Below are 15,827 nucleotides of genomic sequence, written 5' to 3'. Positions count from 1 at the left end.
GGCCAACTTGTTGAGCCCCCGTCTTTTCAGAAAGGTTACGGAAGAAGTCTCAGCAGGCAGGGAGTAATATGTCCTAGCTTGCCCTCCAGACTGACAATTTAAGATCCGTGGTAGTGAGCAGCTATGTCAGAACTCCTCTTCTGCTGCTTCTCCTCTTAGCACTTCTGGGGTTTTTGGCCTACTCTTCCATAATGAGGAAAAATAACATAGGAAAAATTGGGAGGCTCTTCCCTTTGAAGGAACACAATCCTGCCCCAAAACAAGCTTTAGAAACTAGTACTTTAAAAATAAAATAGGATTGTTGAACAGCCACTTGGTCTCCAGAGGCAGGGCCGAGCCCTATGGACAAGACTTAATTGTCTCCTGTGTTTGAAGAAAGAGGCACCACCCTAATGTCTCAGATTGGGGATCCAGAAAAAGCAGTATTTATTTTCTCTGTTGATATACATGTTTCTTTTATCACTATTTTAATATTAAAGTATACAAGTAGCAACAGAACTAGAGTGAAGTTCCCCCCTCAACGTCTGGATTCATAATAGATGTTCCATCTTACAGTCAATCTTGTTTTATCCAATGAATAATGAAGAACAGAGATGCAGCCTAGTGCCTCTCCTTTTACAAGAAACCTGCCAGCCAGAAATATTCCACAGGGTAGGTGGAAGTAACCTATTGTGGAGTACAGTGTATTGCTGCTCTGGGCAGGGGCATCCATAAATGTATCAGTTAATGCTTGCTATTGACAACAGGGTATGCTCTAATTAGATTTGGAGGTAGAGGTGGGGTGGAAGCTGAGCACTTCCCCTATAACACATACTATGGCCCAAAGGGGGGTGTAGCACATGGGCTCGTATTAGCTGGGTCCACCTCCAAGCACATTCCTACACATTGTGGACAAGTTCTATTGCTTGCCCAAGCAGCACTTTCAACATTTTCTTCTGCCCACAACTTGACACAGAACAGGATGGACTGCTGTTCCTCACTCTCCCTCCCCCTCCACTTCTCCCCCACACTTTCCAAGCCCAGAGTTGTAAATACTGCAACTCTCTTGCAATTGCTGAGTAACATCAATAAAGCCTTCAGCAGTGCAGGGAGTTGTTTTCTGAGAATGGAGTTACGACTTAAAATAGTGAAAAATAGCCTTGTAGTTCACCTACAAATGATGCTTGTGAAAGAATAATTGTTTGACTTTGGGAGAAAGGGGTGGAAGATTGCTAAATAAGAATCAGCAGCCATAATTCCATTTACCTTTTAAATGTTTATCCTCCTGTTGTAACCAGAACCCTCTACTACCTGCCTATACATAGTAAACTGAAATAGCACCCAGGAGCATATGATAACATAGAATAAAATACTATTTTCTCCCAGTGATTAGGGTGTGTGTAAGAGAATGATTGTCAAATATTGTAAATGTGTAGCATGAACAATGCAAGTTGACTTATGAAAGACTGTACTTTAGAAAAGCCAATTTTTCCCCTCTCATGCACAGAATGAGAGCCCTTTGAATGCATCAATGGGCAGAGTTTGTCCCCAACCATTTAGGCTTGTTTTATGAACCTATAATTATATTTGTATACTTCCTTTGAAAGTACTGTATTTGAACTTTAAAAGATCTCTCTTTAAATCTAGGCCTAAACAAAAATTACACACCAAGGGTGAAAATAAAAATCCTAACAGACCTACTTAATTTATACTTCAATTAGATAGCAAGAATTCTGAGGCTCCCTTATATCCTCAAGGGTTTACTCCAGGACTCCTAATTATTACACTTCAAAACCCCTAATTACCAGCCCAACCAAGCAACCACTGTACAATGCAGCCAATTAATTTTCAGATAAAGCAAACATTTATCCCTTCTGAGAAGGGCATTTCTAAAGTACTAGATACAAAACACTTAAAACAGTGAACAATCTCAATAGACAATCTGGTTCGTACTTTGGCATCTTTGCTCTGCTTAAAAAATCAGAGACAAAGAAAGATGAACAATTTAAACCCACAAACGTCTACAAAAATATACTGAATTAAGAGCTATATTCAAATCAGAAAAGGAACAAAATATTAGGGCACAAATGGTATAAACTAGATTTCCATTAGGCTTAATACAGACTAGCTGTGCCTGTTCCTGATCCTATGGGAGCACCGAGCAAAGGACGGCTCCTCTCCCTCACAACTAGCCAAGGAAGATCAGGAAATGTGGGAGGAAAGGGGGAGAAAAGTTGAAACCAACCACCAGTTACAGCTCTGGCTTCAGTAATGGTGCAGATTGAAGCAGTCTAGGGACTGCTCCAACTTTTGCCAACTTGCTGTGGTTCTCAAGGAATGATCTGCCAGCTAAAATAGCCAGAGTCTAATATTCCAGCCAATTTCCCACCCCTCAAACATGCCCTTCTCCACCCTCAATGCAGGTGGTTAGTTACAGAACTTGGAGAGAGATGTAGGATACACATGTGCCATATGCCCATGGGGGACAACCCCCACAGTGGGGGAATCTCCAGGAGTGGACTTATGGATGGCTTCCACTACCTTTGTACCACCAGAACAGTGCAAAGAGCAGAAACATGGTAGAGAAATTATTGTAGTCCCTTGACTTTACTGAAATAGTATTTTTGATTCTTAAGCCCTAAAGGTTAGACAGCACGGATCTATGGCAGCAAAGTGAAGGGTTAAATGTTGATAGCAAAACAATTAGATTTGAACTAATGGAATGAATTTTGGGTATGAAGGGGCACCACTGAAATAAAACTGTCATTAAGAAAAGTCTTTATGCTATCAGATTCATGAACATCTTTCTTCTTGAGATTCTTACTGCACTGCAACATATAAAGCCACTGAGAAGGATTTAAATACCACTCCTTGAACACTTTGCAAATTGCATCAGAAACTGATGCAGAACTACATATTTTAGTTTGAAAAATGTACATTAATCTCATTAACAATTGTCCAACTCCCTTTCCCTTGTATGTTATAATAAGTTGAAATTATTTTTGTTCTCAACAATGGCAACTTAAACATCAGCATGTAGATGTTGTATGATGACAATCAGAATTTGGTGTGGTTTACCTACAATCTAACAATGAGGCACTTTTAAGGTAAAAAGTTTAAATTTAAAGAAGCAGGTGGGCAACTGTAGCAAACACATCTGAAATAATATTCTGAGCCTCAAACTTTTCACCCATTTAAAAGATAAACAAGTTTTAAATACACAAGTTTTAAAAAATACACAGCACATGTTTCTTTTCATATTTTATAAACATAAACACACACAAACCCTTAGGCCCAAGAGTTCACCTGCATTTCGTGGTCTCAAATTTACAGCATGGAAGTCACATATTAAAAATGACAGTACCACCTGTCTGCAAAACCCTATTTTTACCAATACCATTTTTTAAAAATTGGTAAATATATATTTTCCATTACTAGTTGGTTCAGGTTGTGTATTTTCAATAGTGCACTGTACATTTGAAAAGCTGTACTAATTCAAATTATTAATGTAATATTCATTTATTATTTCTGATGTTTGTAATGTCATCATTCACCACTGTTTTTATAATGTACAGTAATATCTGCAAGTCTGTTACTGTTGAATGAGATTTCATACATTAAGAGGTGTTAAAATCAGCTGTTCTTGAATGCACTTATATTGTAAGGCCCAGGTAGTAGCACATTGCAGCACCCAAAATAATACTCAACATACTGCTATTAACCTGTTGCCAGGTGTTTAACTTTTTTTAAACTCTTGTTATATGTAGTAAAATACCAGTAAAGACAAAATTTTGCCCCTATAATGAGGCACATTTTGGCATCTGTGCTAAATGCTGCTGCATGGGCAGGCAAGTGCAAGTCAAAATATGAAAAGGAGAGTCATGATTTAACATTAATAACTTTTTCATAGAAAAATATAAATATATTCCCTGAAATATAGGACAAAGAAGAGCCAGCATTCATCATGAATCCTAGCACTATTACCATAAAAAAAGCAGACTGGCTTTTCCTCTTAAGGTTATGTTCCACAATCTATGTCATCTAGACCTCTATCATCATCACCACCACCATCATCATATCTCACAGTCCTTCTACCCCCATTTCTAGTTCTTATTTTAGAACGTCGATTTGCTCTTTTATATTTGGTGTAGTCCACATCATCAGAGTCATTTTCTTGATTAAGTTTAGAGCGTTTTGTTCGCTGGGGCCTTCTGGAAGGCTTAGATACATTTGAATTTTTACCTTTTCTAATTACTTTAGTTTTGCTTTTTCTTTTCCTCTTTTTTGTTTTTGTGGCATTCCTATAGCTACTGTTACTAGAATCAGTTTCAGATTCTAAATTGGAAGAGCAATTTGAACTGGCACCAGCTCCAGATTTTCCAATCTTTGCAGTCCCAGAAGGATCAGTCCACTGGCACACAGAACTTCTTCCACCTTCCTGCTCTCCTGTTTCAGACTCTGTGTCCTTTACGGCACTCAAGCATTTTGCTTTTCTGAAAGACATCCCAGCCTTTTGACCGGTCACCTCCTTGGTTTTTTTACCTTTGTACTTGCCTGATTCAGAACCTGCCTCATCCTCAGAGTTGCTCACTGCATGATGTTTGCGTGCAAAAGTCGACTGGTCAGAAGCTTTCTTACTGCTCCCATCCTCTGATTTACGGCTTTTGGAGTCGTCCTCTGAAAATTCTACTGCAGAATTTTTCACTTTAAGAGATGCAGCACGGACAGTTCTGTGTGGCTGCTTATCGTCATTACTATGCCTGTTCTTTTGTGTCATCTTTGTCTCTTTTTCAGATTCAGATTTTCCCCTTTCAGACTTTCTAATATATTTTCTTCTAACAGTAGCTGAATTAGGCTGAGAAAGTGTTTTACTGTTGAAATGCTGCTCTTTTACTTTTTCACTTTCAGACTTGAAAGTGGCATCTACCTTAGAGCTGTCCCTTAGCCTTTTCTTGGATGCAGCAGACACAGTCCGGTGAGGCAGTTTTCTGTTCTTTTTTTCAGTGCATGCATTTTCTGAGCTGGAGAGCTCTTCCTTTATATCACTCATTATCTTAATTTTATTAGCAGCCAAAGTAGCACTTCTGCATGGAGTTTTTTTTCTAGTAACAGTTTTGGCATTTAATGTCTCACTAGAAAACTTTGTATATTTTTTGTAGTCATTCATATATGTCCTGCTCCTGAGCACTTTTGTATTTTGTCCAATCTCCTCAGAGGTTGATTCTACAAAATAAAGATTTAAAAGTTCCTTTAAATAACTTATATTTCTATTAAAATCATATAGTTTACTCGGTACAAGCTTTACTACTAATGCTGAAATACACAGAAATTAAAGTACAGGTTATGCACTTCTCAGCGATGTGCAATTTACGTTGGGTAATTATTTAAAATAAGATCAGCAATGGAGATCCTTTTAACTTTTAGTGTTGTGCTTTTGTTTGAGATAAAAGAGGACAGGAAGCAACATTCTTTGCTCACAATGACAGTCAATCAAAAAAATCACTACTTACCTTCAAGAAGGGGAATGATTTCCAGATTCTAAATATCTATGAGTAGTGTTAAAACTATCATTCTATTGCAAAGAAGTCTCTAAAAGAAATTACACATATTTATGAACCTGTAAGAAATTTTGTTCTGCTAATGCAGAGGCAGCCATTCAGAAAGCAAAGTACAAATTCTATTACCAGAAGAATTTTAATATTTTATGCAGTTGATAAATGATCAGGGAAATAAAAGAATTTTTTCAACCCAGATCTGGACTGTGGAACTTACTTCCATAAGAGTAATGATCACAGGCAGTAACACTTTCAGAACTGAACACACACCTCATTTCTTCAGAATAGCTCTCCCTTAAATTCTTCACACAGAGACACGAGGTCTTATAAATTCATAATTAGGGCCCTACCAAATTCACAACCATGAAAAACATGTTATGGACTGTGAAATCTGGTCTCCCCCCATGAAATCTTGTCTTTTGTGTGCTTTTACCCTATACAATACAGATTTCACAGAGGAGACCACCGTTTCTCAAATTGGGAGTCCTGACCTAAAAGGGGGTTGCAAAATTATTTTAAGGAGGGTCATGGTATTGCCACCCTTACTTCTGTGCTGCTTTCAGAGCTGGGTGGCCGGAAAGTGGCAGCTGTTGGCCGGGCACCCAACTCTGAAGGCAGCGCCCTGCCAGCAGCAGCGCAGAAGGAAGGGTGGCACTACCGTACCATGCCACCCCCTTACTTTTGCACTGCTGCCTTCAGAGCTGGGTGGCCGGAAAGTGGCGGCTGCTGGCCAAGGGCCCAGCTGTGCAGGCAGCAATGCAGAAGTAAGGGTGGCAATACCATACCTTACCATACCATGCCGTCCTTATTTCTGCGCTGCTGCTGGTGGTGGCTCTGTCTTCAGAGCTGGGCTCCCAGCCAGCAGCTGCCTCTCTCCAGCTGCCCAGCTCTGAAGGCATTGCTGCTGCCAGCAGCAGTGCAGAATTCAGGGTAGCAGTACTACAACCCCCCCTCCCCTCTACACAACTCCTTTGTGGGTCAGGACCCCCACAATGACAATAATGTGAAATTTCAGATTTAAATAGCTGAAATCATGAAATTTACAATTTTAAAAATTTTGAAATTAACCAAAATGAACCATGAATTTGGTAGGGCCCTACTTACAATGCTATTTATTCTACAGACTGTGAAGCAAGAAAGACAAAATCTCCCTCTATTTTCATAGATGACCAGTGCTCAGATACTACACAGTGACAGGGAACAGAAAGGCCAAAAACCAAAAAATCTTCCTTTTGAGACATAAAACAGGCAGCGATAGGGGTGGAATGTGAAAAAACTGACAACAGAAAGTACAAAACCAGTAAAGAAATGTTAATTTTCCAAAAAGATATCAACTTAATTATGTTATAATTAATGTAATTAAATATAAAAGTACTTGATAGTATCTAATGTTCTCTGACATGTCATGATGTCTTTAAAACCTAGTTTGTTTAATTTCTTTAGATATTAAAAATAATATATCCAGGAAACGGGGGGGGGGGGGGGGGGGCTGTGCTGCACTAATGGATTCCATGGTAGGATGGGATCACTGTTTATAGATTTGGTTTAATGAAATTCCATAAAACTGTATTAAGACTATATATTTTATTACTGTAATTACAATACCACCTACAATCCACAGAGATTAAAAACAGAAAAAACTTTTGGAAAAAAAGCTTTTTAGGTTATCTGTATATCACAAAGCAGCAAATAAGGACAAACCCCTTTTTACCCTTCTCAGATGGTCAGAAATGTATCTTTAATACATTTGATATTGTTCTGTGGATGAACCTTTTTTTAAAAAAAGATTTCTAATTTAGCCTTTGATCAGAAAGCATGTTATTACCAGAGCCCTGCAAATCCAAAGATATCTGCTTTATATATGTGGCGATCCCTATCTGCAGACCATTTTTGCGGATCATGGATTAGATGCGGATACAACTTTCCTATCTGCAAATCTGCTGATATCCACTTTATATTCACGGACCATTTTTGTAGATTGGATGTGGATACAAATTTTGAATCTGCGTAGGGCTCTAGTTATTAGGTGCTTCATAGTCTAGTGAATATACATTCTCAGTAAATATTGAGTGTTCAAAACAAAACAACTTTATAAAATATTGTGGTGAAAATTATATACAATAGCAAGGTTGACACTATACATTTTGGTTTCATGTTTTTTCAAAATAATGTATTGGCAAATTCTCAATTTTCTGAAAAAATGAAATTTGAAAAACACATATTCATGGAAAGGACTACATAAGTGCTAGGTGGTGATACTTTATTAATCTTAATCCATTTAATCAGAACACCTGCTGGACGACCTGTTGTCTCCATTAAGAACTCCTGAGTAAGAACATACACTAATTTTTATTAGTACAGCTGCTGCTGTCAGAGGAACTGCAGAACCTGTTGTCCCTGGACAAGCCCATCTAGGAGTTGAATGGAAGGCATTGTCTACAATGAGACAAGGACTACGTCTGCTGCCTGCCTAGTGCCAGGAGCTGCACTGGTGGCAATATGTAGTGGCATGGAAAGAGCCAATATAACATATCAGAACAGAAACTACTGAAGTAGTCACACTGCATGTATCACAGCCATAACAGGACTGAAAGCTATTTCAAGAGACACCTAAAAAAATGTGGTGTAGGCAGAATTGTCCTTATTAAGTATTGTTATTTAGTATTACTAAGCTTAATTAGTTCCCTGGGAGATGTCCCAATTAAATGTAAATGCCCCCCAAAAATGTCTCCCCTCACACAAGCCAATCAAAGGAGTATATACAATAAATCTCCTACTGCAGTTGCTAGAATTACCATAAATGGTGGTGCTGCCAGGACAACCAGAAATGCTGGACTTTGGAAGCACTGACCCAATACTGCAAAGTGATTTGTGATGCGATGATTTTGGCTGTGCAGACAAGTACCCTGAAGATCCAGAGAACAGTGTTTGCCTGAATCACCAATTTCATCCTGATGCTTGATGTTCCAAAGAAAGAGTTCATCCTCTTCCAGTCTAGAACAGGACAGGTAGGGACTATAAAATGTTGACACCTCCCCTCCACCCCATCACTGATCTGTGCACTCTAACAGTGATAAACTTGAGAACATCCTTAATTCTTTGGTTTTGGAAAATCTGGAGTAAAGTGACTAAACTAAATAGCTGCAGTGCTTTCAAATGAATCATCATATAAACCTCATTCTACTGTGTCCAGTTAGAGCTGAGTGAAATTTTTTTGGTAAATTGTAAATTCAATGGAAAATGTTTTTTCAGGGCACTAAAACTGTGAATTTGGGTCAAATTAGCCTAAGTTTCAGCAGAAACCAATGCAGCCTGTTCAGACTGGAGCTGCATACAAATTTAAACTATCACAATTATATTATGACAGCCTTACATTTGTCATATTGGCTGCCTATTGAGGAGCAGGACACCCATCAACTTAAAATAATTACATTACTGTCTGAGTAATCCCCCAAATTACTATAAATGAAAAAATGAGAAAATAAATTTCCCATTTTTAGTTTTCCTTTGCATATTTACACTAAAATATTGCCAACATTTAGTTTCACTTTTTCCTCTACATAAAAGAATAGTTTCTCCTGTATGTGTGGGATTTTCTACACAGCAATAGAGGAGATAAAACCATTTTAAAGACAGGAAAATTATAAAAGCACAGAAATGGCAGTTGTCCTCCTGGGCAGATGTGGTGCCTAAGGATATTTGCAACTCACATTTGAAATGTGCTAATCAGTGTCTCTTTAAATCAGCTCTATTGGTTTTTGAAACCCTTAAGGATGCTGGCTCTGAATACATTTTGATTCCACATCTTTAGCTTTGTACCATGATGCACATGTTTTTACATACTACTCTCAACACAGATCTTATCTCATCCAAGATCAGCAGTTGATTATGCTTCAGCTGTGGTGAGCCCCATGCAGCACAGAACTCTTTCCATCCCTTCTCATTTTATTAAGAACACCTTTGCTTTTCTAGAAGTTTCAGAACATTCGTGTTGCCTGACACATACTATCTTGTCTTTCAGTCTTTCCCTTAAAATTAGATGCCCTCATTTCATTGCTTATATTTTAAGAGGGCAGTATTTTATTGCTTAAAGGGACACCAATTTAAACAAACCATAACACAATGTCAGCAATCACACTGCTCTATTTTATCAGCACTTCAATGCGTTGGCTGCTGTATCTGGGGAGTGAGGAGTACTATATAAAGTATAATTATTCCATGACAAGTATGGCCACCTTCAAAAAAAAGCAAGACATCAAGAAGCTCTATGGATAAACTATCTCTCAGATTAAAATACTTCATAATTTACTATATTAATTAGATGCATCCCTCAGGTTTGGCATTAACAGATGTGGCCCTCACAGCTGGTTTTGCACCACTGATCCAGTATTAGAAAACCTGTATTTATCGTTGCCAGTTTGATCTAGCTGTTAAAAACCAATTAAAAATAAACCGACACATTTTAACTCAGGAATTGTATAATTTTTTTTTTGAAGGATTAGCACTCTTTCATTAAGAGAGGAGACAATGATTCATATTTGAATTTTTGCTCTATTTAAGATACCAGAAACTGGAAGACATATTAACATTTTGAATCCAAGAACATAAAAGTACAATACATTGAGAGCTACAATTTAACCCGACAGTAATAGGGAAAAAAGGGATATAAACCAGATTTTCTTCAAGCTGCAGAAGATGACAGGTTAAAACATCCACCTTTCATACCAATGGCAAAACAATTCCCCCTCCTGCCCCAGGAAAAAAAAAAAAAAACAAAGCTCAATGCTGGCTGATCTATTTTGGCACTTTTCACATTTATCATGGTTAACAACTTTCCCACAGAAGTTTAAGAAAAAAATCTTTAACTGATCACCTTTGAACAGATAGCATTTTGCAGCTCTTTTTTTCTTTTAAAAGGAAATACATAAAGTCTTAAGTCAGGAAAATTTTCCTTGGTGTTTATATCACTTCTCTTTCCTTTCTACCACAAAATATATAAATTCAAATTGGATGTAATATTTTATATAAAAATTAAAGATTCCCTTTTACAATATTAAAAAACTCTTCAAAGAATTTGAAAAATAATTTTTCATGTCTCCAAAAATAGTAAGTTATATAGTGGATTCAAATATTTTCTACTTACAAAACAAGTTTCAGATAAGAGCCATTTAATACCAAAAAGTTACTGAAGGGTGCTGAAAATAAAGCCAATACTTTAAAAAATATTAACTGAACAGAACTAAGTATCTATGGCAATGCAGCTACATATAAAGTTTAATGGGCAATCAAGGGCTCAGTGACTGTTTTGTTGCTGATCATCTACTCTACCTGCCATTCTTATACATTTAATTGATGTTAGAAATCACTTGGTGCATTTGGCAGAAATTAATAAGTGTTTAGATCTTAACAGGTCAAAAAATTATTTCTTGTGGGAAATTGCCAAGATAGCAGAATTAGTCACAAAACACCTTAGATGACTTTCTTCCTGAGATTCTCACCCCATGTAAACATATACCCATATGTCACAAAAATATATCAAAACTATCTGCCGAAGACGGCATACAATACTCATTTTAAAGTGTGACAATAAGTTATGTGGCAATCAAGAAAAATGTAGGTCAGTTTGCAAGAACGAAATGGCAACATTTTGACAAGTTTGTGTTAGAAACACAGTGATGACCCAACTCCATATCCTCCCCCCTCATATTTGGTAGTTTGAAGAAATTATTTTGGTTGAATTAATAACTGGAAAAGGGTAACTTTAACATGAAGATTTTAACTTATTATAATGCAGTTAAGGCAGGTCATCTTTCCTCAGCTGTCAAGTTAGAGGTGGAAAATAACTCTGGGCCCCATTTTTTTTACAGTGGGGTATGCAAGATAGTAACCCTCTCTTCAAGCCCACGCCCAGGCAAGATGGGCAGAGTAGTTAAATGTTATCTTTTGTGTTTTCATTCTTAATCATGTTTGGTGTCAAGCAAACAAAAAAAAAGTAGTTTTTAGAAGTTGAGTAAAGTAGTACATGGGCATGTTACTTTAAATTCAACAACAATTTTGAGACTAGAAAAAGGGGGAAAAGTACTGCAGCTATAAGATATAATTTATGCAAAGGTACAATATAGGCTAACAAAATATGAATATAAAATATTAAATTCTTACTTTTCCTTTATTCAGTTTACTATCTGGTGAATTATTTACCATTGCTGGCTACAGTATTATTTCATCCAGGATCTTAGAGTTACTGTAAAAACATGCCTCTATTTCCCCCACACTCCTATTCAACCTACTGATTGCTACATGAAGTTGAAAATATATGTAGGGTGCTAACCACAAGTAAAGCTATATATGTTCTGGCTTCACAAAGCGCAGACCTCTCCAGGGAAAAGACTGGTCCTTCTGCAGTATAGTTAAAAAAAGCACTCTGCAAAAAGGAGATGAAAGAGAGAGAGATATATTTTTCTAAAGAGTATGTATATAAGTTCCATGTACCACAACTCCATATGCTAGATTCAATCCCCTTTACTGGGGATTACAAGTCATTAGAATTCTCCAAGCCCTAAAACTAGTTGTAGTCCCTACGAGGATGGTATAGATGCCTCCCACTTACAACAGAACAAAAAGAGCAAGTAAAAAAAAACTTGCCCAATTGCTTCTGTTGCAATATTTGTGGGAATTCTCTAAAGTAAGGTCTGCTAGGGCACTTGGGATGTTCTTTCTTTACTTTTTGCAATCTTTTTTTGGGAGGTTGGGGGGGAGGGGAGAAGATGGAGATAAGGTAGTTAGAGCAGTTTTTGGGACTAGTGTCTATCTCCCTAACATCTTTGGAATAGTTAGGAAAAGAGAATATACAGACTGTAAAGAGTCTTTAAAGTTGGCTCAACTATGAAAGAACCACCCATCTCCTAAAAGAGGAAGTTGTAGCGACACACTAGATATGGCCCAGTGAATCCCAATGTCATTCTGATGAGCCAAGTTGCCAAAAAAATTCCCAAACTGGAATTACATCTCATTTAGCACATGGAAGTGCATATGAAAGAAAGATGAGAAATGGAGAAGAATAAACTCGAGAATAGGTTGAAACTGCAAAAGCAAAATTAGGCTAATGAACATTTCTATGAGACTACAACTTTGGGCTATTCATTATCAACTGTCTGCCAATGAGATGCTGTACATAAGAAAATCTCTTAAGGACCATAAGAGTGACTTAACACTTTGGCTGAACACATGAAAAATCAGAATATCCCATGAAATTTGGAGAAACAGATATAGGGGACATCACTGTATCTGTTGGACAAAAAGCTTTATCATCTTAAAAATTTACACCAATAGTAAGAACAGGAGTGCATGCAGACACCAAATAAATACCAGAATATTGCTATCCTGGACACACTATGTTTTCACCTAAAAAAAAAGGTAGCAAAACTGCCATCAAAACAAAAATTAAATAATTTTGTAGATTCCAATTTACCTCATGGAAGCAACACTGTATTAAAAAACAACACCTTTCAGTCAAACAATAAAAATTATTTAAATTTAAATTAATGGCTCTTATGTATTCAACCTCATTAACAAAGCAAATAATTTGGAAAAATAAAAATAGTTCTCTACTTTGTAAAGTAACTGTTACTTTACTCATGATGTCAAGATCAACAGGACTAATGATAAGACTTATTATAAAACTAGGTTACTGTTAGATGAAATCTTTAGAATAAGGAACAGGTGCTAGCACAGTCCACTTTGAGATTCTGAAATTTCTAAAACTGTATGCCATCAATTTTCTCATATAGCACCGATCCTCAATATTGTGCTAGCAACATATAGGCCAGTGTTCAACTGGTTTTGAAAACTGTTACTCTGAGCAGTAACATTTCAGTCTCCACTAAAATACTGCCCCAAAATGAAACATTTTTGGTATCAGTTGCTACATACTGCTACATGGACCAGCAAATGCAATCTGAAATACGACAAGGATAGTCACAGGATTAAGTTTTTCACAGAAAAATATAAATGTTTTCCCTGAATCTCATGACAAAGAACAGCTACCATTCATCATGAATTCTAATATTACCACAAAAGTGGAATAGATTTCCCTCCATTATGTTCTGTAATCTCCCAGTTGGAACACACTGTCTAAATCTCTATCATCATATCTTGCAGTCTTTCTACCCTGATTTCTAGTTCTGATTTTAGAACGTTGAGGAGCTCTTTCATATTTTGTATAGTCCAAATCCTCCCAGTCATTATTATCCATATTAATCCTACGTCGTTTCCTCTGTCTAGACAATATCATAGATTTAGATGCATTAGCTTTAAAATTGTTACCTTTTCTAATGACTTTTGTTTTTCCTTTCCTTTTCCTTTTTTTTGTGTTTGTGGCATTGCTATAGTTACTGCTATTGGAATCAGTATCAAATTCTAAATTAGATGAGCAATTGAAACTGGCATCAGGTCCAGATTTTGAGCTCCCTGCAATTCCAGAAGGTCCCATTCTCTCTGACATAGATCGTCTTCCATTCTCCCTCACTTCTGTTTCAGACTCTGCTGTGTTCTTCAAATCACTCAAGGCTTTTGCTTTTTTGAAAAGAGTTGCAGACTTTTGACTGGTCATCTTCTTAATTCTTCTACCATTCCACCTGCATGACAAAGAATCTGCCTCATCCTCAGAGTTGCTCACAGCATGTTGTGTGTGTGCAGAAGTTGACTGGTCGGATACCTTTTGACTGCTCCCATCCCCTGACTTACGGCTTTTGGAGTCCTGCTCTGAGAAGTCTACTGTGGGATTTTTAATTTTAGGAGATGCAGCACAGACTGTCCTGTGTGGTTGTTTATGGCCATTGCTTTGCCTATTCTTTTGTGCCATTTGTGCACCTATTTCAGAATCTGAACTTTTATCTTCAGATTCACTAATATATTTTCTTCTAGCACATGAACTAGCCTGTGAAAGTGTTTTCTGTTTAATATACTGTTCTTTTAGTTCTTTTTCACTTTCAGACTTTAAACCTGTGTCATCTTCAAAGCCATCCAATAACAACTTCCTGGCTGCAGCAGAGGCACTGCGGTGGGGCAGTTTTCTGTTCTTGCTTCCAATGCCAACACTTTCTGAGCTGGAGATCTCTTCCTCCACATCACTCATTAGTCTTAATTTACTGGCAGCCACAGTTGCACTTCTACGTGGAATTCTTCTACGACCATCATCTTTGTCATTCACTATTTTGTAAGCCCCCTTTGAATATTCTGAGTCACTCCCATAGAACCTTTTCCTGGTAGCTCTTCTGCTATGACCATTCTCTTGAGAGAAAGATCCTATAATATAAAAAATAAAAATGATTTAAATATTTGTTAAATTAAATATGACAAATTTATGACAAATATTTTAAAACAGAACAAGAAAAATTTATATTTTAGTACTAACAATGTACAAATCCAAATAGCACTGGAGAACAGCTCACACTGTGTGTTTAATAAGGTGATAAAAACACCTGTATTTTTATTTTATAATAGCAAGGGTAATTCAAACATATTACATGTTATATTCGGTGGAGAGCAATTAAGGTTTTGGCCAACTATATCATCATTCCACCTATGATTTTTACGTTCTCTGAATTACATGTCCTGAAAAGTCCATCTCCTCACCCCCATTTTAAGAATGCACCTGCAAGAAAAAATATTATTTGTTTTGTTGCAGTTTGGTTGACCTGTTCCTGGTAAAAGACCAGATATGGGACAAGGGCCATTCAAAGATGGCTTTCAAACACCTTTGCATTCCCCTAATCCTTGGGCCATCAAGGTGAGTCCCCAGTGCATGAGCACAACTCCATGTTGCTCTTCTTATTCCTGGCTCTCCATGGCTCCAAATGCCTATCCAATAGCCAGGAATCACTGGAGCCCACCCTGGATATGTGCCTTTCCCTCGGACATGTTCTGTGCTGTGGCAGCGTAGGTGGTGCTACAACAGTTTTAGGCGACCTGGAGATGTGCTGAGACCAGGGTAATCCTTTTACTAACTTTGGTCAGCTGGTTTTGTACTTGCTTTGACCCAGAGTGATGCAAAACCATCCGAATGAATCAGAGCCCTAAAAAATTACCATATCATCTGTGGCAACAGAAAGCTGTGGGCGACCACCATATTAAGTCTGTTAAATAAAAGCCCCAAAATTAAAACAAAGGAATTAAGAAATGAATCTAAAAAGTAGAAAAAAAAATTCATACTACTAGTATTCTAGAACTCCAAAAACTTGTTTTATTTAATCCAAAAAATTCACAAAATGCGTAATTCAGATTTGATGAGGAAGA

General features: G+C 37.2%; 1 protein-coding gene across 4 annotated transcripts in view; it reads right to left on the bottom strand.

The window, feature by feature from the left end:
- Nucleotides 1–397: 397 nt before the first annotated feature.
- The window catches only part of BRWD1 (bromodomain and WD repeat domain containing 1), a 117,851-nt gene continuing 102,421 nt past the window's right edge, over nucleotides 398–15,827 (bottom strand). For 3 of the 4 annotated variants that reach the window (XM_048866550.2, XM_048866540.2, XM_048866560.2), the window contains 2 exons: nucleotides 13,857–14,837; nucleotides 398–5,202 (listed from right to left, as the gene is read on the bottom strand). In XM_048866550.2, the coding sequence (XP_048722507.2) occupies nucleotides 3,998–5,202; nucleotides 13,857–14,837 (2,186 nt within the window). In that variant the 3' untranslated portion in view covers nucleotides 398–3,997. Of the gene's footprint in view, nucleotides 5,203–8,329; nucleotides 8,529–13,856; nucleotides 14,838–15,827 lie in introns of all 4 variants that reach the window. The other variant, XM_048866571.2, reaches the window with a different exon arrangement.

The sequence above is a fragment of the Caretta caretta genome, chromosome 1 (assembly GCF_965140235.1).
Source record: "Caretta caretta isolate rCarCar2 chromosome 1, rCarCar1.hap1, whole genome shotgun sequence".
Taxonomy (NCBI): domain Eukaryota; kingdom Metazoa; phylum Chordata; order Testudines; family Cheloniidae; genus Caretta; species Caretta caretta.
Note: the sequence above shows the minus strand (reverse complement) of the source record. Positions and strands in the feature narration are given on the sequence as shown.